The 26,598-nt window shown below is 33.8% G+C and overlaps 1 protein-coding gene across 5 annotated transcripts; it reads right to left on the bottom strand.

Annotated features, from left to right (window-relative positions):
• Nucleotides 1-18,160: 18,160 nt before the first annotated feature.
• Nucleotides 18,161-24,262, bottom strand: LOC113702228 (serine carboxypeptidase-like 2). Of its 5 annotated transcripts, none has more exons than XM_027223332.2 (14): nucleotides 23,995-24,258; nucleotides 23,691-23,836; nucleotides 22,670-22,746; nucleotides 22,184-22,306; nucleotides 21,922-22,024; nucleotides 21,646-21,683; nucleotides 21,411-21,512; nucleotides 20,985-21,071; nucleotides 19,973-20,131; nucleotides 19,666-19,737; nucleotides 19,342-19,460; nucleotides 18,944-19,057; nucleotides 18,771-18,831; nucleotides 18,161-18,420 (listed from the first exon to the last, which is right to left on the bottom strand). In XM_027223332.2, the coding sequence occupies exons 1-14, from the start codon at nucleotides 24,120-24,122 to the stop codon at nucleotides 18,337-18,339; spliced, it is 1,413 nt and encodes a 470-aa protein (XP_027079133.1). In that variant the 5' UTR covers nucleotides 24,123-24,258; the 3' UTR covers nucleotides 18,161-18,336. The 5 variants fall into 5 exon arrangements, 4 of the variants coding, with proteins under 4 accessions (XP_027079133.1, XP_027079139.1, XP_071910642.1 ...); XM_027223338.2 differs by having other exon boundaries at nucleotides 22,214-22,306; XM_072054541.1 differs by lacking the exon at nucleotides 19,342-19,460 and having other exon boundaries at nucleotides 21,411-21,490; nucleotides 23,995-24,262.
• Between the last annotated feature and the right edge of the window lie 2,336 nt (nucleotides 24,263-26,598).

The following is a 26,598-nucleotide window of genomic DNA, read 5'->3' as shown; positions in this document are numbered from 1 at the left end:
GGGGTGGTATCTGGATCAGTAATATTATACAGCTCGATGTGATCTTGATGTGCTTCTTTATTTCTTCTTTTATTTTCCAACCTTTTGGATTCTGATCGGTTTTTGAAAATATAGGAAGAGATAACAGGTGATGTTGCTGTAGAAGCTTGTGATGTATCATATGGGTCTTGAGAATCTTGCATCATAGTATCATTCATTCTGTCCTGATATTCTTTTTTGGCTCTTTTAATTCTGTTCCAATGAGGATAGCTAGAATGGTAATTCCAGGAACCATAATGACCAGGCCAAATTTCAGGAAGAATGCATCTATTTTCTTGAAAAATATATCTCTGTGCTTCTTCATATTCATCATCAAGGTCTAAAATAGTATGAGTCATTTCCTTATAAATAACTGCACTTGGACAGGATTGAACTTGATTATTTATCAAGGTGCAAGGTCTATGGAAATGGAAAAGAACATAACAAAGTTATAGGGATCTAAGCAACACGCAGCTAAAAGGATCTCTCGGCCTTTCCTGGTGAAATAAGAAAACTTAAGCTTCCATAATAAATACTCTTAGACTTTTTATTGATTTTTTTTCTCGATGATCCTTCCAACTGGTAGGTCTCATCCCTTTATACAACTAGCTCGGCCTTATTAAATGGCCTTTAGGAAAGACAAAAGACAACATACAAACTTGGCCTTTGGAAACACTTGGCCTTTCGGAAAAGCAAAGGATAAAATACAATCTTGGCCTTTGAGAACAATTGGCCTTTTAGGAAGACAAACATTAAATGACCTTTGGGAAAACCAAAGGTTGTCCTTTGGAACAAACAAGGGACAGTCAACTCATTGGTCCCATTCATGTCAATATCATTCCATGCCCATTGATAGTCATCATCTGGTGTGTCTGATAGGGTGGTATCTGGATCAGTAATATTATACAGCTCGATGTGATCTTGATGTGCTTCTTTATTTCTTCTTTTATTTTCCAACCTTTTGGATTCTGATCGATTTTTGAAAATATAGGAAGAGATAGCAGGTGATGTTGCTGTAGAAGCTTGTGATGTATCATATGGGTCTTGAGAATCTTGCATCACAGTATCATTCATTCTATCCTGATATTCTTTTTTGGCTCTTTTAATTCTGTGCCAATGAGGATGGCTAGAATGGTAATTCCAAGAACCATAATGACCAGGCCAAATTTCAGGAGGAATACATCTATTTTCTTGAAAAATATATCTCTGTGCTTCTTCATATTCATCATCAAGGTCTAAAATAGTATGAGTCATTTCCTTATAAATAACTGCACTTGGACAGGATTGAACTTGATTATTTATTAAGGTGCAAGGTCTATGGAAATGGAAAAGAACATATTTAGTCTGAGTGGAGAATAATCCAGACCAATACGTTAAAGGACGAAACCATTGCAAAAATATTTGGAGATTTGGGTTTAATGGTTGATTAAAAAATGGTGATTGAAATTCCATTAGAATATGATATTGATGGCAAAGACACCAAAAATACCATAGCAGTGGTTTTGGAAAATCATCATGTCTTGCAATGAAGATTTGACAGAAAGGATATTCAGGATTTGTACCAAAGGGACTTAAAATTGATCCACCATATGAACTAAAAATTTCTAGTTCATATTGAGTTCGGATCCTCTCAATATCTTCCTTTTCCCATGGATAAGGAATCTGGTGAATATCTGAGGGTTCTGATTGAACGGGTGTAAACATAAGACAGGGTAGAACTGGATTAGTTATGGCTTGTTGAGGTAAAGGTTCTTTTTCTTGAAAAGAAATCAGCAACAATATTTTTCTTTCCTTTGATATGTTTTACTTCAAAGGAGTATTGTGAAAACCATGCTGACCATCTCAAGAGTTGTGGGTTTGGGATTGTTTTTTGTTGGAATTGCAGCATTTTAGGAAATGATCCCATATCCATTTCAACCAAGAAATGATGAGATATTAAGAAGAAAGAGAATTTCTTTATACCATTTCGTACTGCAAGAATTTCCTTGAAAGTGGAATGATAGTGTTGTTCTGAATTTTTGAATCTTCCACTAGCAAATCCACAACAATGTCTGGTTCCCTGTTCATCTTCTTCAAGAAGAATTGCTCCCCAATATCTGTCACTGGCATCAGTTTGAAGAATCTTCTTGCCTTGAGAAGGGATGTAAAGGGTTTGAAGCTGTTGAAGAATTTCCTTCAATTTTTGGATTGCTTGGGTTTGAGAAGAGCCCCACTGAGGGGGTGTCTTTTTTAGCATTTTAGTCAAGGGACTAATATGCTTGGCTGCTTTAGGAATGAATTCCCGTACATAATTGACAATGCCAAGAAATTGCTGAACTTGTGTTTTAGAAAGGTTTTCCTCAGGAAAATCTTTAACAGAGTGTCCAACATGTTGTTCAGGGGTACGATTCCACTTAAAGGCAATCGAATACTTATGTGTCCTATGACTTATTTCCCAACAGCCCAAGTCCTCTAACCTAGACGCTCTGATACCACCTGTGACGACCCCACCGTACCCAGAGGCGTACCAAAGGGCTTAGCGGATCGCCTGCCTAGCTCGCGCCAGGACGATTCCAAAAATGATAAAATAAACTTCACGCTAAAAGAAAGTTCTTTATACACTATTACATCTTCAAAAGTTATATAAACAATTACATCAAGCCATACATACCACTAGTACCAAAAAGTAAACGCTAGAGAAGCTACTAACTATAACCACCACAACACATATATACATCTTACTAGTCAACTTATAACAAGTACTAGGGCAAAATCAATTATTATATAAACCAAAAGTCTATACACCTTCCCGAACTTTCCCCGCGTCGGCCCCTGCTAAGGAAAACAAATGGAATGTGGTAAGTTATATGCTTAGTGAATAATTGGGGGTAAAAACGTAAAATCACATCCAACTAAACATGTAAACCAAGATATTTCACATCAATAGACAGAAATGTAACATCACAATGGTAGGATACGGGTGGTTTCAAAGGCAGTTCAATTCTCCGAACTTGACCACCTGTTGATACTCCGTCAACCAAAATACTCATAGTCCGTAGACTCCACTTAACTTTCCCGTTCACCTTATCAACCCCTGCGGGCCAGTCAACAACACACAGCAGCTCGAGCAAAACAAAATCACTTAGTTTTAATCAAAACTTTAACAAAGAACGAAATCCCAAGGTTAGCATGGAACTAACTTCGACCAGCAAAAAGGGGATACTCAACACAAGGCATGTATACTCACATATTGAGTCAAGAACAGAGAATGGGTTTAGGTTGAGTGAGATAAAGTACACCCTCGCCTAAGTTCCCATTTATCATATACAAGGCACTTTGACAATTTATCATATAAACTAACCCAATTACTCACTCAAAATAGTTAGCACGCAAATCAAGGCACTTTATACGGGTCCACCGACTCCGTCCGATTCGTCACTGCCTGTGATTGAAGATTATATTCAACCATCAGTCAAACAACCATTACAAATGGAAATATGGACTAAAACGGCAAAAACGGCCAAGAAATGCATGTACGCGTGCGCGGAATGAAAATGGTATGAAAACGGGTTACATAGTTTTGACCATAACCAGAGCTGTGGTTATTGGATCAAGGTGTACTGATAACGTATCGAAGCTAAGACAAAGGGTTACAACTTTCATGAAGACAACTCATTGCAATTTTCAGTGGATCCAGGTCGAATTTGCAGATTACAGAACCAAAACTCCAAAGGCTGGTTTATACCTCTAGTGCAAATTTAGGCGACATGCCCCTTGTGTTTACCTATTTTCCAGCCATTTATGGCTTCATTATTTTCCTCAAATCAGCTCCAATGTCACACATAGGTAATGTTACCACAATAGCCCTTCAACTAGGCTCAAAATAATCCAATTACAACACAAGTCTTAACAAGGCAACCGGAAATCAAGTTTAAAGGCAAATAGCTAAATGGCAGATTTGACGTCTCTTGGTATTTCGATCACAACTAAAGCTACGCCTATCAGTTTGGGGTAAACCTTATACCGTTTTGAAGCTAAGACAGATAACTACAAGTCTCATGAAGACATCAACAACCAATTCGTGCATTTTCAATATCAAAATGTGACATCTCAGAGGAAACTATATAAGCCATTCGTGCATTTTACAGGAAACTATATAACACCATTGGCTATAACTTTCATGTTTTGATCTAAGCCTGAATCGGTCTCTAACATGGACGAATGAAGCTGGTCAGAAGATAAACAGGTTAGTTTCAAATTCTGGAATTTGAACTTTTCCTCTATAATTTCATATCTAATAAGCATTCAATCATCAAAACCAACAATTACTAACTCTATAACATCCATTACTAGATAAATAAGCATAATCAAGGCTGAAAATGTAAACCCTAGCTAAACATCCACCATATCAATCAAACTACTTAAATAACCATCATTAGCCAAGAATAGGAGTTTCTATCCAAACTTAAACATGATTAAGGAAGAGAAATAAGAAAGACAGCCATGGTACCTTCTAGAAACTCCTTGTAGGTGTGAAACCAAACACTTTCTTCCCAAACTTTTACCACACACAACTATATAAGCACTAAAATGAAAGTTTAATCGGTTTAGATTTTGGATTTTCACTCAAACTAAGATGGATTCAAGGTGAAGTTGCTAGCTTTCCTTCCTCTCTTTTCTCTCTTCAACTCACGGCTGAAAGGTACAGAAATGAAGGCTGAAATGAGCTCCAAGAAAGATAAGAAGGTAGGAATTGATTTGAGTCAAAGTTGAACAAGTGTCACACTTTGATTGGAAGTCAAAATTTTCTTTTCTTGCTTGTTTTTTGTCCACAATTTCGGCTGCATTGAGAAGATATTTAGAGCTGATTTTGTTCAATTAATAACAAGGAGATTAAGGTAATAAAGTAGTGGTCAAGTGGTGCACTCAATCGGTAATGAACGGTACACATCGGTTCAACCCGATTTTCCTTATTTCGCACGTACTAGGGTTTTAACTTATAATTCACTAACTTATTATTATTACTTCTAATCACACACATTTCTTATCTAAAACTCACTCTTAATCACCAAATTTAGTACACACTCCGTACCGATTACTCACACTACGAAAAGACGTAAAAACCTTTGTTTACCCTAACGATGAATGAAAAAGGAAAACTCTTAATTTCGAGTCTTTATTTCAACCATTGGGGATGTAAATGAGTAGTATAGCTATTATAAGGTAATGGATTCCAAATAAAAGGAAATTTTAAGTAAAATATGAGGGATTTTACAACTCCATAGATTAAAATTAGGTTTTAAGTAAAATATGAGGGATTTAAGAAAAACTTGTTAGTCACAAGTAAAACTAAGGTTTTGAGTACAAGTAGGGTTTCTAGTCTTTAAAACAATACAATGTCTTAAAACAAAAATAAAATAAAGAAACCGTAATATCCTCGTTGAGACTAAAAAAAAACATTATCCTAAAAGTCGAGGTATCACAATAACAAGTGTTTTGAGTAAAATCATATACAAGAGGAAAACAAAAATGCCCTAGATTCACACCTCAACCCTCACTTGACCAGCAAGGAGAAAATCCAGCAATATGTCCCCATATTTCTTTAAGTTAACCATCCAATTCAAATCCTAGTTTCATAGTAAATGAACCTCAATCAAGGCCACATATTGTAGGGGACAAATGGTGCATCTTCTAAGCCACAAAACTATCAACTTTGAACATATATATCAAGCTCCAAGTCACTTCCACTCACTTAAACTACAAGAACAAAAACGGGTAGCATCTCCCCTGTTTTCCTTTTATTTTCCTCCAATTTCAAGCCTACAATCTCATAGCAAAACAGCCCCAAATCAAGTCTATAAGTTATAAGCTACAAAGGGTCCTTATTCCAGCCACAAAACTAGCTATATTAGGCATATACCTAGCATATCTTCAACATATATCTAAGCTGGAAATTTAAACCCTAAGCTGGAATTTAACACCAAGAGCTAGAAATCCTTTAAGTGAAGCCAAAAATACATGTACAAGCTGGAAAATCCTCATGGCAGCCCAAAATTTCATAGCAAGCTGGAAAATCATCCTTCAAAGCTAGAAATTTCCAATACAAGCTGGAAATAGGAAACTACTATACAAAACTACATAATCTTCCATAAAACCTACTACAAACAAGCGATAATCTCATTCAAATGTAAGATTAAAGAGATAGAGTAGTTCCTTGCTAAAATACCTTCAAACCTCAAGGTGAGTAGCAAGCTATAGCTTTCTTTCCCCCAAAATCGCTCCACCTCAAGTTTCCTTGCCACCTTGTTGCAACTTTCTATGGATTGATTTAGGGTTTTAGGTTGATTTCTCTCCAAATCAAGCAAGAAATGAAGATGGAACTTGAAGGAATTTTTTCTCTTTTCTCTCTTCTCTCTCTCGGCCAAAAAGGAAAGAAAATGAAGAAAGTTTTGCTTCACTAGATGATAATGATGGAAGAAATGTCTTGGTCAAAGGTGACCTTGATTGCCAACACTTGGCATCCAACCATTTTCTCTCTCTCTCTTTTTTTTTCCTTTTTCCTCTATCTTTTCTCTCCTTAATTCGGCCAAAACCATAGAAATACAAGGCAGAAATAATAAAAAAGGAAAGTAAGGAAATTAATGAAAGAAAGGTCTTGGTCAAATGGTGTCTTCAACCAGTGACATGAGGCACGAGTTTGTTCAAGCCTATCTCTTTGTCTCTTGTTTGTTTCTAATATCTAAAATATCTAGGGGTGTGTTTGGATCTCTTGTTTTTGGGGCTGTTTTTGAAAAATTGTTTTTTACATTCCAAATGCTACAGTAAATGTGTATTTCCAAAACAACTCCAAAAACACCATATCCAAACATTATATCAAAAACAACTACATACGTATATTTCAATTTGTATATTTCAATTATGTATATTATATATATATTATATTAATATAAATTGAAATATACAAATTGAAAATTATGTATATTATATATATATTATATTAATATAAATTGAAATATACAAATTGAAAATTATATATATATTATATATTATATAAATATTTATATACATTAATATTATACATAATATTGTATATTATACATAATATAATATAATATGTACTGTGCATATTATATATATAATATATAAAATATTTATATGTGACGGCCCCACTTCCCCCTTAGGTTAACCAGAGGGTTCAGCGGACCGCCTGCCCAACTCTCGCCGGGACTCAGTCGTTCACTCACACAAATCAGAAATAGAACCACAAGAAAAAAAGCAAAACGAGGATCCACAACTTAAAACAAAACTTATATACATTGCTCGCTCAGAAAGAAGTACAACCGTCGAGAATACAAAAGTTCTCAAGTCACCATACCACCAGCCCGTGCCAAGCACTAGGGCGAGAACCAAAACAAAACCAAAACTAGACCCAGCCAGTCGGTACAGAGTTCTAGCCCTTGCTCGCCTTCCCCTGTTAAGGAAAACAAAACTAAAGGGATGAGCTAAAAGCTCAGTGAGGTTCCGAACATAGAATCAAGTCATAAATCAAACGATAAATCAAGAAACAGTTATATCATTTACAATAAACTATACATGAAAAGGATACGTTCGTTCGTTCATTCGTTCGTTTATTCGTTCTCCTGTCATTCCCCTTTCCTTCATTCATTTGAAAATGCATTTTTCATTTATACATAAAACCCTCGTTCGTTCGTTCGTTCGTTCTTTTCATTCACCTTCTCTTGGACATTGGCCAGGCTCCACCAACCTCCACCAACCTACAAGGTAATACTCGAGTATACCAAACGTTCACCCAGGTCACCAAATCGCCCGACCGAGTCCGCTTCTGGCTCAAGTCGATCGGTAACAAGGGGCAGGGCCCAGTTCAGCCAAAAGGCTTACATTCATGCACAAGTACGTTCCAATCATTCAATCTTTGAAAATTTTATATTTATTTAGGTCGAGTGCGATAAAGTACACACTCGCCTAGAAAACTCGTTTTGGAAATCATTGAAAGCACTTAACACGTTATCAAATAATAATACAAGTCATGAAGTCAAGAAAATACAACAAACAAGGAACACTCACCCAATTATGCAAAATAACGTCCAAAATGTCCTATCGGATCTTACTCTCGGTCACCGAGAAAACCTATGATTCAACGAGAAAGAATATTACAATTCATCTAGCAAAACAAGTAAGTGGAATCAAGGAACTCGACTAGTTACGAGTAAAACGGATAAATGTGACTTTAAAGTGAAAATAAAGCCATTTGGATCTGTGGACGGAAATAACTAGGGTGTCATAAACCAAACTCAAAGGGTTATAACAGTTCCAATGGAAAACACTTGAATCAAAGTCAAGTCGGAATCCAACCAGATAGGCTCAGAAATATTATTTTTCAAAATCAATATACATTCAAGTAGGTATTATGGTCTACATGTCTTGACTGAGAAAACCTTAGGTCATACCTCGATATTTTGGTATGAAGTAGTAAATAAACATTTGAAGGTTCAAATGGAAAAGGTATCATGTTTTAAGATGGAAAACGGGCATAGTATTTGCCAAACGAAAATATACAAGTTCAAATAGAAACTTAGCCCTTGAACGAAAATTTGGGCAGTACGCCCTTTGTATTTTCCTATTTCCAGCCATTTATGGCTTCATTATTTTTCTTATTCAAACCCAAAGGTACACGCACAAAAATTTAATTTCAATAGCCGTGCAGTAAGCTCCAAGTAGTACCAGTACAATTCAAGCTAGGGAAAAGTCCGGAAATGAAAGTTAAGCTCTAAACCATAAAACAGTTTTTGACATCATTTTGCGGTTTTGGCACCATTGGCACTACGATTATCGGATGGAGGTTCAAGATACACCGTTTCGAAGCTAAGAGATAGTGATACAATGTTGAAGAAGGCCACTCAGTCCAGTTTCTATTGCAATCAGGTCAAACATTCAATATACTAAACCAGATCCGCAAAAATAGGTTCACCAACCACATTCTGGTTCAAACATCATAAGTCAGGCTACCTAAGTCCAAATCAAGTGATTCCAAAGCCTTCCGAAAGCTAAGATACAAGGCTACAATTATTCAGAAGACATCAACAACCAAATCAGAAGTATTCCCAATCAAATTAGCCAATCACAGAAGCAATTCTCAAGTTCGGGTAGAAACAGGGCAGCAGGGGTATTTCAATCTTTTCACAGGCTACGTTCCTCCGATTGAGCTGAAATTTTGTAGACATCTCTAAAATATCATTCCCTACAACTTTCATGTTTTAACCCAAGGCTAATTCGGCCTCTAACTATGATGAACAGTGCCAGGCAGAATTGGGGAAAATGAAACCCTAATCTGGAAATTATTATCATACCAAAGCTTCATTCTAACCCATACTAGACCATCATACATGATCAAACAATATTAATCATATGAAAATAGAAAAATTCCCAATAAATAGAAAACTTAGACAACACAACCATAATTCATGAAATACTCCACAAAATTGCATGTTTAACTACCAACCTCTACTAATTTCACATCAAAACCAACAAAGGGATAATTTCTTAACCACTCACCTTTGTAACCTCAAGAAACAAGATAGCTAGGGCTTGTTCTTCCCAAATGGCTCCACCAATCCCCTTAAACTAGTTTAGCAACTCACTTTTGTGGAGAATTTTGGAAGTTAAACGGTTGATTTGTGAGATTCAAGCAAGAAATTGAAGAAAGAAGTTGGGAGTTTTTCTCTTCTTTTCCACCAAGAAATTCGGCCAAAGAGGGAGAAATGGAAGATGATTTTTGGTCAAAATTAGTTTTAAGAAGGAAAGAAAATATCTTGGTCAAAAGTCCACCCTCGAATAGAAACGCGACATGTGGCGCCTTTCCGCAATAGAGGGTCCCACGTCCGGTATACGTTCTTAATTTCTCAAAAACTAACCGATACTAGAAAAATAATTTTAAAACCCTATTTGCTCATAAAAATTATCTAGAAAATTTTCTTAATAAAGAAAATGCAGAAAATATGCCATTAAATAGAATAAAACCCAGAAAATGAGAAAATTACGGGGTCTCACATTATACATAATATATTATGTACATTATATTATAATATATACATTATTAATGTATAATATTATTATGTACATTATTGTGTATAATAATGTATAATAATGTTAGGTATATATAATATACATATTATGTAATAATGTAATAATGTATATTATGTATCATATATTATATTATGTATATTATATATACCTAACATTATTATACATTATTAATGTATAATATTATTATGTACATTATTGTGTATAATAATGTATAATAACGTTAGGTATATATAATATACATATTATGTAATAATGTAATAATGTATATTATGGATCATATATTATATTATGTATATTATATATACAATATTATGTATATTATACAAATTGAAAATTATATATTACATATTTATATATTATATATTATATGAATATTTATATAATGAAATATACAATAAATATTACAAATTGAAATATTATATAAACACCATATTTATAATATTATAATATTTATAATAATATTAATGTATATTATATATATTAAATATTTATTTATTTATTTATACATATTATAAATATTTTATTTTATTTAAAAAATATTTTTATATATTTATATGAATATTATATATTATATAAATTATATATAATATAATATATAATATATATTACATATATTATACATTTATGTAAATGTACATTTACACATAATATATATTAATGTATATTTATAATATACATTTATATTATGTATTATATATAATATAATACATTTATACATTTATATTAATATACATAATATTAATTTTACATTTATACATAATATTAATACATTTGTACATTTATATTAATTATATTAATGCATTTATACATAATATTAATATATATTAATAAAATTATAATTTATACATTTATATAATATTCATTTGTGATTTATACATTTATAATAATATACACTTATACATTTATAAATATATTTATATTATGTATTATATGTAATATAATACATTTATAATACATTTATATATATTTATAATACATTTATATACATTTATAATACATTTATAAATATTTATAAATGTATTATAAATGCATAAATGTATATTTATATAAAATTATAAAAATTATAACTTATAATTTATACATTTATATAATATTCATTTATAATTTATACATTTATAATAATATACACTTATACATATATAAATATATTTATATTATGTATTATGTATTATATATAATATAATACATTTATAATACATTTATATATTTTTTAGTGAATATATAAATATATTTATTTATAAATATTTATAAATGTATTATAAATGCATAAATGTATATAAAAATAAAATTATATAAATTATAAATTATAAAAATACCCAAAATATGTTTTAAAAATATCTCTAAAAATAATCTAAAAAACATCTACAGTAAAAGTTTTTCCTATAGTTTTTGAAAAACAACCTAAAAAATAACTAATCCAAACGGACTTGTATTTCAAAAACGAAATGCTACAGTGCTGTTTTTGAAAAACAACCTCAAAAACACCTAATCCAAACGGATTTACCACTAATCAGTTCTAGGCTTTCATGTACAGATTTTTGTCCTATTTTTCTTAAATTGGAGCAAAAATCGAAGGGTCGGCAAATCAAAAATTGAGTTATGGAGGTTTATTACAATTGATTCAAGCAGTGCTGTCAAGAATATATTTGCATTGGTGGAATGTGTTTATTCTGCCTAAAGCTATAACGAATAAAGTGAATACTTTTCTGGCTTCATTCGTTTGGGCAAGAGAGATTAAATAGATGTATGGTGCTAAAGTTAGTTGGAAAGAGGCAGTGCACCAAAGCAAGAAGGTGGTTTGGGGCTATATAGTACTGAACTATGGAACGAATGTCTGATTATGAAATTAATATGGAATATTTGTAGTAAGAAGGTGTAAAACCCATGATTTTTGGGCTTATTTTATCTTGCCCAATTTAATTAAATGGTAATTTATTATGGGTAAAAGCAAAAATAATTGCAGGTTAGGTTAAATGGTTAATTAAGGGGTAAGATGAGATAAAATAGGGTGAAAGTTTACCATAGTTAAAACTCCTACCTAAACTACCTACTAGTGGGTGGTTATTAGGGTTTAGCATACTTATCAAAACAAAAAAGGAAAAAAAAAATAACCTATTCCCTACCTTTCATTGTCTGCCTCCCCTTAGAGCAAGAGCCGTTGGAGAGTAGAGAAGGAAAATCAGGCGTCGCCATCAATCAATCATACGACTAGACCCCTAAACTCATAAGTCCTAAATTCATGTGAAACTTCTCTTTTAAGTTCTATTAGTCGGATTAATTATCCTAAAGATTTTACAGATATGTATTATGTTATATATAGAGATATATGCTAGTATATGAGATTTAGGAGGATTCATATTTGATTTAGTAAAAATAGGATGTTAGATGAATGGGTTGCCCCAAATCTGTCGAAAGAAAAAAGAAGGAGAAGAGCAGCGGCGGTCGCCGCTGCTCTGTTTTTGCCACTATTTGATTTAGTAAAAATAGGATGTTAGATGAATGGGTTGCCCCAAATCTGTCGAAAGAAAAAAGAAGGAGAAGAGCAGCGGCGACCGCCGTTGCTCTGTTTTTGCCAGGCGTTGCAGAAGCAACGCCACGGGAAAAAAAGTGGGGGCTGCCATCTCTGGCGGCAGAGGGAGAATCCCAAAGGTTGGCCTTTCGGCCAACCCAAGACCAAAAGAAAAAAAAATGTTGAAGCAAGATTATAGTTGGCCTTTGTCGGCCAACCAATTGAAGACTTGGGTCGCCAGACATGGTTGGCCATGAGCAGACATGGTTGGCCAAGAGGTCAACCATGGGTCCAACCCACCTTCTAATTAATATGGCAAATTAGATATGGACTAAAATATAATATAAAATGTAGTAAATGTTTAATAAATAAATTTTAAAACTATAAATTATAGTTTATAGTGGGCATTAAAATTCAGGACCCAATTTAATATAATTGTTGGAATTGAGGTTTAGTCATGTAAAATTATACTTAGTTAATTACATATAAGATACTCAAGTAGAAACGTAAAACACCGTAATTTAGCCGTATTAAGCCAAATTAGACAAGGTAAGATAAGTTCTAAATTGTTAAACGAAATGCTTAAAATAATAATAATAATAATAATAATAATAATAATGCAGATAATGGTACTAATAATAACACTAATGATAATAATCATAGCGGTAAATAATAATGTTGATGATAACACTAATAATAATGATAATAATAATAAGGGATAATTATAAATTATAAATTGATATGGTAAGATAGTTATCAAAATAATAAGCATGTTTATGAGTAATTATTCTCTTTTAAATTAGGAAACTTTACTAAAAGGAGAGCCGTTCCGATTAAGAAACTTTCTAAAAATAGAAACTTTCCAAAAATAGAAATCATCAATTCGAGGAAGATGCTATTAGGGTTCATATAATGGGCTAGACACGAATCCTTGACTTACTCAGAATTTGTATATTTATGCATCTATAGGAAGTAACAACTAATTAGGGAACTCATGTATTTGATAGGTACGGTACAAAGACCTAAGGTAGTTCCACCCGAGCAGCTAAACAAAGGTAGATGGTACTTACCCTTCTGATATTTCAAAGGTGCAAAAATGAAATTTTTGTTTTCAATCCTATGTTGTTGTGTTGAATTGAAGTGTATTTGGTTAAATGCTTTACTTGGATATTTATGAAAGTTATATTTCTTTTTATACAAAATGGACCATGTGACTTCTTTGAAATGTTTCGATACATTATTATATACCAAACGAACGGAATCTTTTATGAAATCAAAGATTTATATATGTGGCGTGTGGAATGAATTTTTGACAAGTAAAGCTCAAAACAGTCATGGGATAGACGGTAGAGGCTATAGTCCTGTCTAACCGCCATGGTAGCCTGGTATAAAGTCCGGCCGATTGGCGAGGTCATGGTAGCTTGGTATAAAGCCCAGCCGATTGACCGATTGACAAAGTCATGGTAGTCTGGTATAAAGCCCAGCCGATTGACAAGGTCAGGGTAGTCTGGTATAAAGTCCGGCCGATTGACTCATGTATGAAATGAGACCAATCGGTAGTCATGAAACCTATTGGTCGCCCACCTAGAAGGGGTAAAATCTCTAGGCTGAGTACTCAGTAGCCGGTCATTGCATGTACTTGTTATGAGCTGAACTGAAAGAAGGTTTATGAACGGATATGAAATGATCTATAAACTGCTTTGAAATGATCTATAAGCGGATATGCGACGTTTTATGGGATGATTCATGAATGGACATGAAGAGACTTATGAATTGTTACAAAGTGATTTATGACATTGCGATTTCTCATGTATGGTTATCAATAAAGTGCTTTTAAATTCCTTGTCATTCTTTACTACTGATTGTTTTATAAATGTCGTTACTTTCAAAATTATAGAGGTGATTTATGTGCAAAGGATTTGATATATATTTTTAAAATTACGAGTACATGGTCCAACAGAGGGGTAGATATTACCTACTGGGCGATTTGTCGCTCAACCCACTTTTTACCATTTTACAGATTCTGAGGAGTAGGAATTGGTTTACGTAGAAGACTCTGAGAATGACTTCTATTAGTTTGGAAGTTGGCAGGCTAGCTACTCTAGTTGTTAGCTTCATTTACTTTTGTTTCCGTGGTTTCAATTAGAGAATAAATGTACGAACGTCATGGGTTTTCGTAGACTACCTTTTATATGAGATGTGTACCGCACTTCGTTTAATTATATTATACTGTTTTAGTACTTGTAAAAGTAGTCTAGTTAATGTAACCTTATATTCTTGAGTGGGACTTGGGAATACGGCGGATGTCACGTGACGGGCGCGTGCGGGCTCGGGGCGTGACAGAAGGACTATAAGGTGGGTACATAGTATCCTTTTGAAGAATCAGTCATTATGGAATTCTAAGATACCAGTAGATGCATCCTGGGTTTGGAGGAAAATTTTGCAAATCAGAGAGTCAGCCCTACCTTTCATTAGACATATAGTGGGGAATGGCACTCGAACAAATTTCTAGTTTGATACATGGCATCCTCTTGGGCCTTTATGCAAGAGCTTTACAGGCAACCTGCTTTATAACTTCGGATGTAAACCAACTGCCTCTGTATCAGAAGTCATAGTGAACGGAAGATGGAGATGGCCTCTTTGAAGGAAACAAACAGTAGAGGTAAGTCGACTAAAAGATGCTACACCTGATGAATTTGTTCCCTTGGTGGAGTATGAAGATCAGATTGTATGGGAAGGATCCTCTACTGGAGTGTTCAATACTAAAGCTGCTATGAAGATATTATGTGGTGCAGGGGAAAAAGTGATTTGGGCAAAATTGGAGTGGGGGAAAGGATTTGTTCCAAGATATGCATTCATCCTTCGGTTACTGTGCAAGAAGAAACTGTCTACACTTGATAGATTACGGAAATGGGGAGTTTCCCTACGTACTAGCTTGTGTGCATTCTGCAAGAGGAGGAGGAAACCATGGAACACTTATTTTTTAATTCCTACATTACAAGATCAGTTTGGACAAAGGTGCAGAACATGTGCTTGGTATATCGTGGGTCATATACTTGGGATGTGGAACTTGCATGGCTTGCATCTCACTGGAAATCAAATTCCTTTGTAGATCAAATAAGGAGATTGGCTTTAGCTGCTACTGTATATCACGTTTGAAGGCTAAGGAATGAAGTAATTTTTCGGTTGAAATCTGCTACATGTGATAAACTCTTGAAGGATATTATTGAAGCAGTGTGCTTTGTAGTAAGTAATTGGCCAAGCTTCCTTAAAACACGTCAAAATTGGGAGATTGTGCAGGAGTGGGGAATGGACTGGAAATGTTTGTTAGACTAGAAGGTGTAATAGAGGCATTAGCCATGTGTACAAACTTTCATTGCTGATCAATAAAATTCTTTATTGTTTGCCCAAACAAAAAAAGAAGTTGAGCGTAGCTTTATTTTTGGGATGATTTTTTCATAATTAGATCTAGCCTAATGTTGTAAGCATTTGCTGTGAAAATTGTCAGAGTTTAGCTATTGACAAAGAATTTGGTGTCTATGGGAGAAGGAAGAAGAGGACTAGGGTTTTGGTGGGCATTTTAGCACTTTCATTCTAATTTGTGTTGACGTCAATCAAAGTTAGGTAGTCAACATTGATTGACCAACACCAGGGATGATTTTGTTATGAAGTTTTGATTTTGAGGAACCGTTTCATAGTTTGGTCAAATTGGAGAGTCTGATTGATAATTTGATCCAATCTCAAGGGAGGTAAATAATATTTAATTCTTGAATTTATTACCAGGGGACTTAGCTTGGCAATTTTATTGGTGCAGCTATATGATTAGCTTTCCAATTGATAGGGAAAGGGCGACAACTTGAATAACAACATGTCCTGTGGCACAAATTATTTGATCCAACTAAAATATACCTGGCAATTGGGCGGGTTGGACGGGTTTTGGGCTGATTGATGTTGGGCTTTTATATAAATGAGTTATACCCAACCCGTCCAACTTTAAGTTGGTTGACCAACACCAGGGATGATTTTGTTATGAAGTTTTTATTTTGAGGAACCGTTTCATAGTTTGGTCAAATTGGAGAGTCTGATTGATAATTTGATCCAATCTCAATGGAGGTAAATAATATTCAATTCTTGAATTTATTACCAGGGGACTTAGCTTGGCAATTTTATTGGTGCAGCTATATGATTAGCTTTCCAATTGATAGGGAAAGGGCGACAACTTGAATAACAACATGTCCTGTGGCGCAAATTATTTGATCCAATTAAACTATACCTGGCAATTGGGCGGGTTTTGGGGTGGTTGATGTTGGGCTTTTATATAAATGAGTTACACCTAACTTGCCCAACTTTAAATTGGGTTAATTTTGGGTTGGGTCATATTGGGTCATCTCAAATCTATAACCCAAATATGACCCAATATATTAATTAATAGATTTTGTTACATAAATTCTCTCAAATACATTTTTACATACAAAAAAAAATTTTCACACACATAAACATATTTTCTCACACTAAAATAAATTTGGTCCAAGTTGGATATAGCATGAAAAAATGATATACCAGTATACGATTTTCCAAGTCTTGTTACTTGATTTAGCATTTGCCATACCATACATATTTCTAATATCATAAAAGATCCAATCACGCCTTAATTAAACTGAAATTTTGATGAGAGAGATATAATTCTCAACCAATTAGTTCAAATATCACTATCCAATTCATTTGAAAATTTTTGGGAAAATTAACACAATATTAAAACAGGTCCAATGACAACTCAACCATCCACCAGTCACCAATAAAGTACATTCTAATGCCTTCGGTCCTACATTTTTCTAAAAATTTTTAAAAATGATAAAATAAAGGAGAAGATGTCCTACTTTATAATTATAGAGGAAAAGTTAATCTATGATCCACTTTATAATCATTCTCTATTTTTCGAGTACTCAGCTTTGGGTTCTAACTTTAGAATTTCGTATTGATACTTCATTCAATATAGCAATACTGATATAGGTACATATTAAATCGTAACATATAATGGAATCCGTTGTTCTTAACCAGTATTGTTTTTTTTTAAAAAAAGCTAGTATTGTTACATGACAAAGGGATTATTACATCAGGAACTGTTTTTAGTGAATCCATGGTTCTTGACTGGTATCGATATGTGACAAGGGGATCATACCAAGAGCTGTTTTGATATTATTTGCTGCCAAACAAGAGAAGAAATTTTGGGCTCATTGAAGTTGCCGGAAACAAGAGTTGTATTACTTGAATTTAATTTCTTTATTTGTTTTTTAAATTTAAGTTGGGTAATGGGTGCCCAACACAAATGCCCAAACCGCCCAAAATATATTTGAATTTTTATTACCCAACCCAATATTGACCCAACACCCAAATTACCCAACCCAACCTCTCAAATTAGTGGGTGAATTGGGTGGGTTGTTGGGTTTTGAGCATAATTGCCAACTATAATAAACTAAACCCTCCAATCCCCGGTTCCACCCCTCCCCAGCCCTGCCCCCCACAAAAAAAAAAGGCATAACCTTTACCACGTCCAAGCAATTCATGATCTTGTCTAGCTAGGAACTAAAATGGACGAATATTGTGGATGATTAATTTGTTGGTATACAACTTCATAACTATACTGGGAATAATCCAGAATAAGACATGCCAACTTTGACAGATTTTGCACTGGTCTACCGCGGATAACAAACCATTGGGGGGTAATCTTACAGCGGATAAGCTTCAAAGAATCGGTCCAACATCACTAAACATTGTTTAGGCTTGTATTCGGGAGCTGTATGTCCAGCACCCTGCAAAAAAAGTGGGGGAGGGAAATAGTAAAGAGTAATCTTATATGTATTGATAGTGTACATATTATCACAGTTAAATGCATAATACATATTCAAAACTTGAATTTCAAATTCAAAATTATATTAGTTATCATTCATCTAACGCATTTAAATTTATATCAGTAGTCATTCATCTAACATATTCAAATTTATATTAGTTGTTATTCATTTAACGTTGATAGTACATATGTTATCGGTATATAAAAGATTAATCTAATAATGAATGGAAATGGAGTCATATACTACCATTTTATAGCTATAGAGGAAATTTACAGCACCAAAGTCCAAATTTTGGGTCAACTTTATCTTACCTTCACCGTGGCAAAGGTTAAATGAGACTGGATTTTGCTGTAAATATACCTTTCCGTGTATCTGCAATGAGCAAAATTTAGTAGGAGTATTTCTTTCAAAAGCATTATGTGTATTTTCTTGATAGAGGTGGTTGTTATGAATTGTAAAGATAACACAACAAAAGAAACTTAACCCTGCAACTTGACCATCAACTATCCAGGGCCGCCAATCGTCATCAACAGTCAAATTCAGAAGGGCTATCCATTTCAGTGTACCAATGTAGGGGATTACCATGTCATGATCACCACTGCAAGAAAAGGAAAAAGTGGAAAAGCTTATAATGAAAAAATGAAATCAACATTTTGCCACTGGTCAGTACAATTTGCTGGCTTTTTCTCTTTTTTTTTTTCACAAGGGAGGGACGAGACTTGAGAAGTGGGAAGGAGGATAGGAGGATTTAAACTCATAATCTCTAATTTTCAGAGCCTCAACCTTAGCTAATAGAGCATCCATTTCGCTTGCTTGCTGCTCAACTTATCCGTTTCTCTTTTAATTAACAAAGAGAAGGAAAAGCGCCAGCCATGACTTTACCTATAAACTAATGCTTCGTATCCTTTCTTGATCAGAAGCTTATGATATCGGACAACACTGTATTCAATTTGGTCATAAGATAAGCTTTTATTGCACCTTCTCCACTCTTTAATTGTTCCCTAATTTTTCAAAAAAAAAGTAAATACAAGTTAGTAACTAAATTAATCTTGAAGATTAGCGGACGTGCATATTATGTCACAATGACCAAGGTCTGTTGTATCACATAGAGGAAAGTATACGCCATAAACCTTAAGAGTATTACGACCATATATTTGGGGAAATAAAAAAAATGCGTGTGAAGACGAGGATTGAGGTCGACATTACCTTTCTAACGTGTAGAGCTTCTTGGACGGCTTGATCATTTGCCCACACAAATGATAGCACATAATTGTCATTCTACATGCGTATATGTAGGGTATTAATTTCTCAAATGATCTCCCAAGTTGACAGTATATATGTATATAGAATTAATTTATATACACTAACAGTGTATACACTACTATCATTTAGTGTATAACAATTAATTGAAATTTAAATTTAAAATCTAAATTTTGCATATATTTTATCTATTCAATCATAATAGTGTATATAAAATTAACTTAGATACGTAAAAAAAAGATGAATAACTTACCCGACACCGCGATTCCTTTTTATTTGATTGAGGGAGCATCCTGATGATCGGGTCATCTTCCAAATAGGTGTTCTTATCCAATTCCGATGCACTAGGCTTGGATGACCTGAATTTGCATGCCGGTTCCAAAATATTTGCTTGGAATATGTTTCTAATGCACTGATAATGGAGATTGCATTTTGTAAGCCAATTTTGCGAGTATACCATCACTTCACAGAGTCCATCAGGTTCGGTAAGTATGTAATCTAAACTCTATAGTCTATAGTGGTAGGTGGATGGTGTTGAGACAAATCACCAAATCTATCTTGACTTTCTGCAAGCTTTGGGGGAGGGGAGCCTTAAGCTTTTTATTTTTTAAAAATAATTTGTTGACACAAAAAATACACGCACAGCGAAAACAATTTTGAAACAAATAAAATAATATCAGAAGAGGAGGAGGACAAAATTACTACAATAACTCAACTAATTTTATTGACTCAAAACCCACTAATAAAATATCAAATTGTAAATTTTCGCTTACCATAACTCACAATAACAATGCTTAGATGCTTTCACTTAATTCACTTTTAAAACTCAACTCAATTCTTCAAGTAATAATCAACTACATTAGTAATATTTATAGACTGCAAAACTCCCAAAATAAACACAATTGCAAACAGAAATGTATTTGGAACTAACTTGAGATTTCCTAAATTAATATGAAAATAAATTTAGCAAGACCAAAAACCAAAACAAGAAACTAATTAGGAAATAAAATAGCATAGTTTAGTTTCTATCATAATTCAAGTAAAAACTGAACTAATGGTAGAAAATACATTAAGAATATGCAACTATTAAGATACATCTAGCAGAAGGGAATTTTTTCATACCCGAAAAAAATAATGATAACACCTTATAAAGCAAGTTATGACTATGGGGGATATGAGAGAACTTATCAGGGTACAAAAGCAACAAGAAACACGCTTATTATGTAAACTACTACGATAAGCTATGTAATGCTGGTTTTTCCTACCTCTTTATAAAACTGGAGAGCGTAAAGGCACCACGCGTTGTTTGGATCTGGATTTTCATATTCCCCGTGACAATTAACTTTCGCCATCTGAAACAATCTCAATATCAAGCGGGTGTCAGTATGTTTTTAGTAGGTAATTTCCTAATTATTGACTTTCAGCAGCCTAGCTAGTGGCTTCATGAAATGAAAAGGCTTATCTTAATCTTCTACTGTCTACGTACTATTGGCTTCCAACAATCTTAATCTTCACTTATCAATTAATGCAAAATATGCTTAAATATTAATATTTTAATACTTAACAATTCAATAAATTAATAGAGTCAAATTTGAGATTTCAAATTTTAATTTTATCAAATGCATCCTAAATAAAAATGTCAATGCCAAACTTAACAGCAACATAATTAAGATTTTTGGTTTGTTTCACACCTGATAATATTTGTCTGATAAAAGTGCCATGCGGTGAGCAAATGGTAGTACCGAATTTTTATCGATGTGGTATTCTGTTCCTGGATTTCCAATCACGTACCCCTAACTCAAATATCATAGTAAAAATAGAAAAAATATATCATAGTGAATATTGTCGAATTTCTGACTCAATCATATAAGCACGCATAATAATGCCTCTGGGGGAAGAAATTAAGGCAGACTGTACATAAATCACCTGAATATTCATTCTTGGATTGACGCCTGCCTCAATGCCTGCTTATGAAATCAAATATTATAACTTCTGTTTGTAAAAACCAATTGAAAACAACATACAGAGTATATGATGTAATTGAACTTAATTGTCTTTTCCTTGCAATATGTGCACCTCATATGACAATACGTGATTATATTTGGGGTTTATAGGCTGATTATATTATATCGGGAAAAATTGATAAACTTTGATCTTAATTATACAATAGGGAGGGAAAAATAACAAACGCGTAATTTTAACCTTGCGATATTTTGTTGACGACCATTGGAACAAGATAGCCCGCAAATGAGTCACCAGCAATGTACAGGCGATTCTTGATAAAGTTAGGATGCTTTAAAAGCCACTGCAAGCATCATATACTCCTTATCGCTCGTGATATATCTTAGCAAAAACATGATATATATATATATATATATATATATATATATATATATATATTTGAAGTTAAACTTATTGCAGTTAACCTTTCATAAAAAAAAAATTTGAAAATTTTATTGGTGACCTTTTGAAGAAAGGTATATATATCTCCAACCGTTTGTATGTCTGAAGAATGATAACCCTCTGAGGTAGTTGCATAAGTAAATCCGGTACCAACTGGCGCATCCAAGAAAATAATGCTTGCTATCTAAGAAGTGCCACAAGACAGATTTGGGGCAGGCATGGTTGGTCTTAAGTGCAATTGATGTGATTATTGTATTTTTTTTTAATAATTTGATATATATTTACATAGTTTTGTTTTATTTCATGATGTACAACAAAAGTTACGTAAATGTGTACAAATCATAAAATACAACAAAATTATGTCCGTATATACCAAATTATGAAAAGGGTACAATAATCGCACTAATTATACCTAAAACTAATCATACCTGCCTCATTCCCCTGCAAGACAACATATACAAGTATCAGTATCAGAAACCACTGCAACCGTGTCCCCGAAGTTAGTCTAATCTCCTTAAATGTAAACAATAAACACAGACTTTGCAACCTTTGTCCACGAGTATGGATTCAAGACGAACGCCGGCAAACTCCCGTCAAAAGTCTCAAAATCAAAATTCAGTGGGCCTGCATGGAATTTGGTTTCCATTTATTTTATCAGATAGATAGAATTATTTTAGTTTGGATAATAAAACAATTTTCTTTTCAGCTACATAACATCTTTTGTTACGTGTAAGTTCTTTTCGTTTTTATTTGTTCTTCGACAATTTAGGAAACGATATTGTTCAAATAGTACACAAGTCAACATTGTCCGAAGATTATAGGATCTATATGAATTAGGAGTTTTCGCACTATCTTTCAAAAAGTTGACTATGGTGATAAATGTGAGAAAAAACTATTGTTGATGGCCCGTTTGTATTAGATATTTTTTAAAATGTATTTTGGGTATTTTTAAAATTTTATTGACATATTTTTAAAATTTTAAAAAATTTTGACCACCCACCATCGCCCCTCCCATCATCCATCACCACCACCGGCCTCTCCCTCCTCTTCCTCCTCCCTCTCCTCTCTCCACACTCCCCTCCCATCTTCCTCCCCCCACAACCCAGCATGACAAGAGAGTGGGAGGGAGGAAAGAGGGATGGGGAGGAAGAGGGAGGGAGGAAAAGGAAGGAGGAAGGGAGGGGAACGAGGAAGGAGGAGAGAGGTGGGGGAAAGAGGGAGGAGGAGAAACAGAGAATGGTTTAACTTCTAACCCTGTAATTTTTAGGGGAAGAAAAATGAAAAAAAAAAAAAAGACTGTCGTAATAGTGAAAAAATAATGAATCTGAAAGGAACAGGATTGTGTATTACGCCCCCTACAACAAGAAGAATAGTTTACTCTTGGAAAATTTCCCGAGATGTCTCCAAAAGAAAAAAGGGAGTGAAACATCAAGAAACAGCGTTTTCGAGTACATAAGGACTCAATAAAAGGAGAACAATCTCGCAAGGTGATCAGCTTGGTTAACAACGAGGGCAGAATAACTAGTAAATAGCAAGCTAATTGTGTGTTTGAACTCTGAAGTAGGTACCAATTTCATAAACCAGGCCGGAAAAAGCAGAGCAACCAGGTCCACCGGTGAGCCAAAGCATCAGAGGGTCCCTGTCGGGTTCCCTTTCTGACTCGATAAAGTAGTGGAAGAACTGCACTTCATCGTCTCTTCCAGCGCTAATATACCTAACACAAGCCACAAAGTCAATGTTATTGTGAATACCAACTCTAGCTGAGCAATTCTATCAAATACTACTTCTATCCAATAGTTATTTTCGTCACTACATCCGACAATTTGAACTAATTAAAGTTGGTCTAGCTAAAGTAGGAAGGGGAATACATACCCTGTTTCGAGTTTGAATGGAAGAGTACCAGAGTATCCTGGTAGCGTCTCGACTATGGATCGTGGCGAAGCAAATTTTAAGGAAAATATTGAGAGCAGAAGCAAAGTGGTTAGCAATTTTAACTTCATGCTGATCACCAACACGACTGCCAAGTGCCAACAGCTGATGTTTCTGTTCTCTTTACTCTACTTGGAAGAGACAAGCCAGTAATTTGCAGGTGTCATGACTAGTGTGACTAGTCAAGAATTCGATTGTCATTTTGCTACCCCCTCAATGATCCAACCTCTGATGTTTCTGCTCACTTTAGTTGGAAAAGATGTGTGGCTAAAAATTAATAATAATAATAATAATAATAATAATAAGACAAGGCAGGAAGAGGTCATGAGTTTGACAAAGCCAGCGCTACTAGTCAAGAATTCAACATTCATTTGGCTACCTCCTCAATGATCCTTTACCTTGTGTCAAATTTTTTAAAAGCCCCTTGTGTCTATTCACCCAATTCACTCCTTCAATTTTTTTTTTTTCATTTTTTGTGTCTTAACCAAAGAAATTCAAAATCTTTGTTTTCTTTATAATTATCAATTATGGGGAAGACAATTATCACACTATCCCAAATAACGTAGCTTGACATATTTGTAGTTGGATGTATTTTTGGAGGAAAGATAGGGAGATTATTATTTGACTCCTTTTATTTGCTTCTACAATTGGCTGCAAGGCTCTTCCAAGAACATATGCAAACTTTTGATCATATACAATGATAGTATATATATTATTAAGTTGGATAAATGATAATTATGTATATTTTGAATTATAAGTTCAAATTTTTATACATGTTATAGATCTAAATGTAACAGTGTATATACTATGAGCACATATAGAATTTACTCTTACTTCTAAATGATTTTTTTTCCTGAGTTCGTTCATTAATAGCTATTATCATAATTAGTACGAAACACATATATAGGTTAGAACATGACCTTGCTGAACTAAAACTAGTTGGAATGAAATATCGGTTTTCAACGTTGCCTTTCTAGTAATCGGTAGTAGGTACGATGAAAATTCAAAATTGGCGACTGATCTTTGTTCAAACGCCACATTACGCGTGAGACCTTCATTCTTCGGACGTACTATACTACCATGTGTTTGGTTGTTTAAAAAGGCAAAAAAAAAAAAAAATTCTTTTTTGACAGTCATAGGAGTCATAGGCACATACAAATATCTAAGCATAAACTTTCTTCTAACCACCAGTCCAAAAGTTGGCACTTGGGATCCTCGGTGACATGAATTCAATGTCAATCCAATGCCACCTATAGTATTGTGCTACTTGGCCTATTATTATTTGCACTTTAATTTTTTAATAATTCAACTTGGTTTGATTTAACACAAATTTTCTCTATCCTCTAAAACTTTGAACCAAATTAACCAACCGGTCTAATTCCATTACCAATATTTTTGTACAGCAACCACTCAAGATCGGTTCCTTTAGGAAAAAGAAAAAAATAACCCTAAACAATTGCCTCCAAAGTCCAAGCCTTTTTATCGTTGATTGCTTAGAACAATCAACCGTAGCCTAATAAGCTAAAACTGCAGCGGCCGACTATTGAAGCAAATTGACTACAAAGATTCAGGAAGTACTCAAATTAAAGTCCAACCATCCCTAGCTTTCTCCAGCAAAGAACAAACCAAAACGTTTCACATTATTCAGGTAATTATCCAACCTTGCATCCGGTTTAAGTCTTGAGTTTTTCAGCTTTGATTTATTAAATCAATATCACTATTTGCTCCATGATCTTGATTTCGAATTTCAATTTTTTTAATATTAAGAAAGTTAGGAAATAGACAACAACTCGTAAGTATTTTAACAACTCATAAGCAATATCACCCTACCTTATGTTATGCAATTTTATATCTTCATTTTCAATTTCCATTAAAGTGAAATTTACATTGAATTGTGAGTTTGGAAAGATTAAATATTAATTGAGTGGTCAAATTGACTACTTACACGCTAATTGTAATATACCTGGAAAATAAGTTACTTTGTGGGATTAAAAAATTATTCATTATTTCAAGAATTGTTATAAATTTTACTAATGTACCAAATTAAAAAAAAGATACAAGAAGTAACAAATAGCTTTTCTGACTAGTTGCAAGTAGTAGTAGTGAACAAGTAGAATTGGAAATTCAACTATTTTAATAAATTATTGAGGGAAAAAATTTGCTTACATTTTTTCCTTATTGAACTGCAATTAACTTGCATGAAATTCTTAAAACATGCATGTACTGATCTTGAAAACATGATGATTAAATCAAAAGTAATCTATTATTTTGTTTGTATAGTTGTACGTCAAATGTGTGTTCTATTGCGACCTGGAACATTGCCTTCTTGCATTTCACGTTTCGTTATATGTCAAATTTGGAGCTTTTGACCTTAGTTGTCATTTATAGGTGGTTTAGTTGTCATTTTTAGGTGATTTTTGTTGACACGGGATTCCAGGGTTGTTGAAAGGAAAAAGCCCGGAAAAGCAAAAACAAGAAAGAGCTTCCAGTGGGTCAAGCGTTAGAGCAAGTCTTGCTTGTGTCACGACTCTTAAAAGGTTGCAGGAT

This window comes from Coffea arabica, chromosome 1e (genome assembly GCF_036785885.1).
Source record: "Coffea arabica cultivar ET-39 chromosome 1e, Coffea Arabica ET-39 HiFi, whole genome shotgun sequence".
Classification (NCBI taxonomy): domain Eukaryota; kingdom Viridiplantae; phylum Streptophyta; class Magnoliopsida; order Gentianales; family Rubiaceae; genus Coffea; species Coffea arabica.
Note: the sequence above shows the minus strand (reverse complement) of the source record. Positions and strands in the feature narration are given on the sequence as shown.

Excerpts from the sequence above, each read along its gene's own strand:
- LOC113702228 (XM_027223332.2), bottom strand. The coding sequence starts at position 24,122 with ATGAAGTTAAAATTGCTAACCACTTTGCTTCTGCTCTCAATATTTTCC. Across the intron at positions 21,513-21,645 it reads ATCCAAGAATGAATATTCAG|GGGTACGTGATTGGAAATCC; the intron begins GTGATTTATGTA and ends TATTTGAGTTAG. Across the intron at positions 18,421-18,770 it reads TAACCTTTGCCACGGTGAAG|GGTGCTGGACATACAGCTCC; the intron begins GTAAGATAAAGT and ends CTTTTTTTGCAG.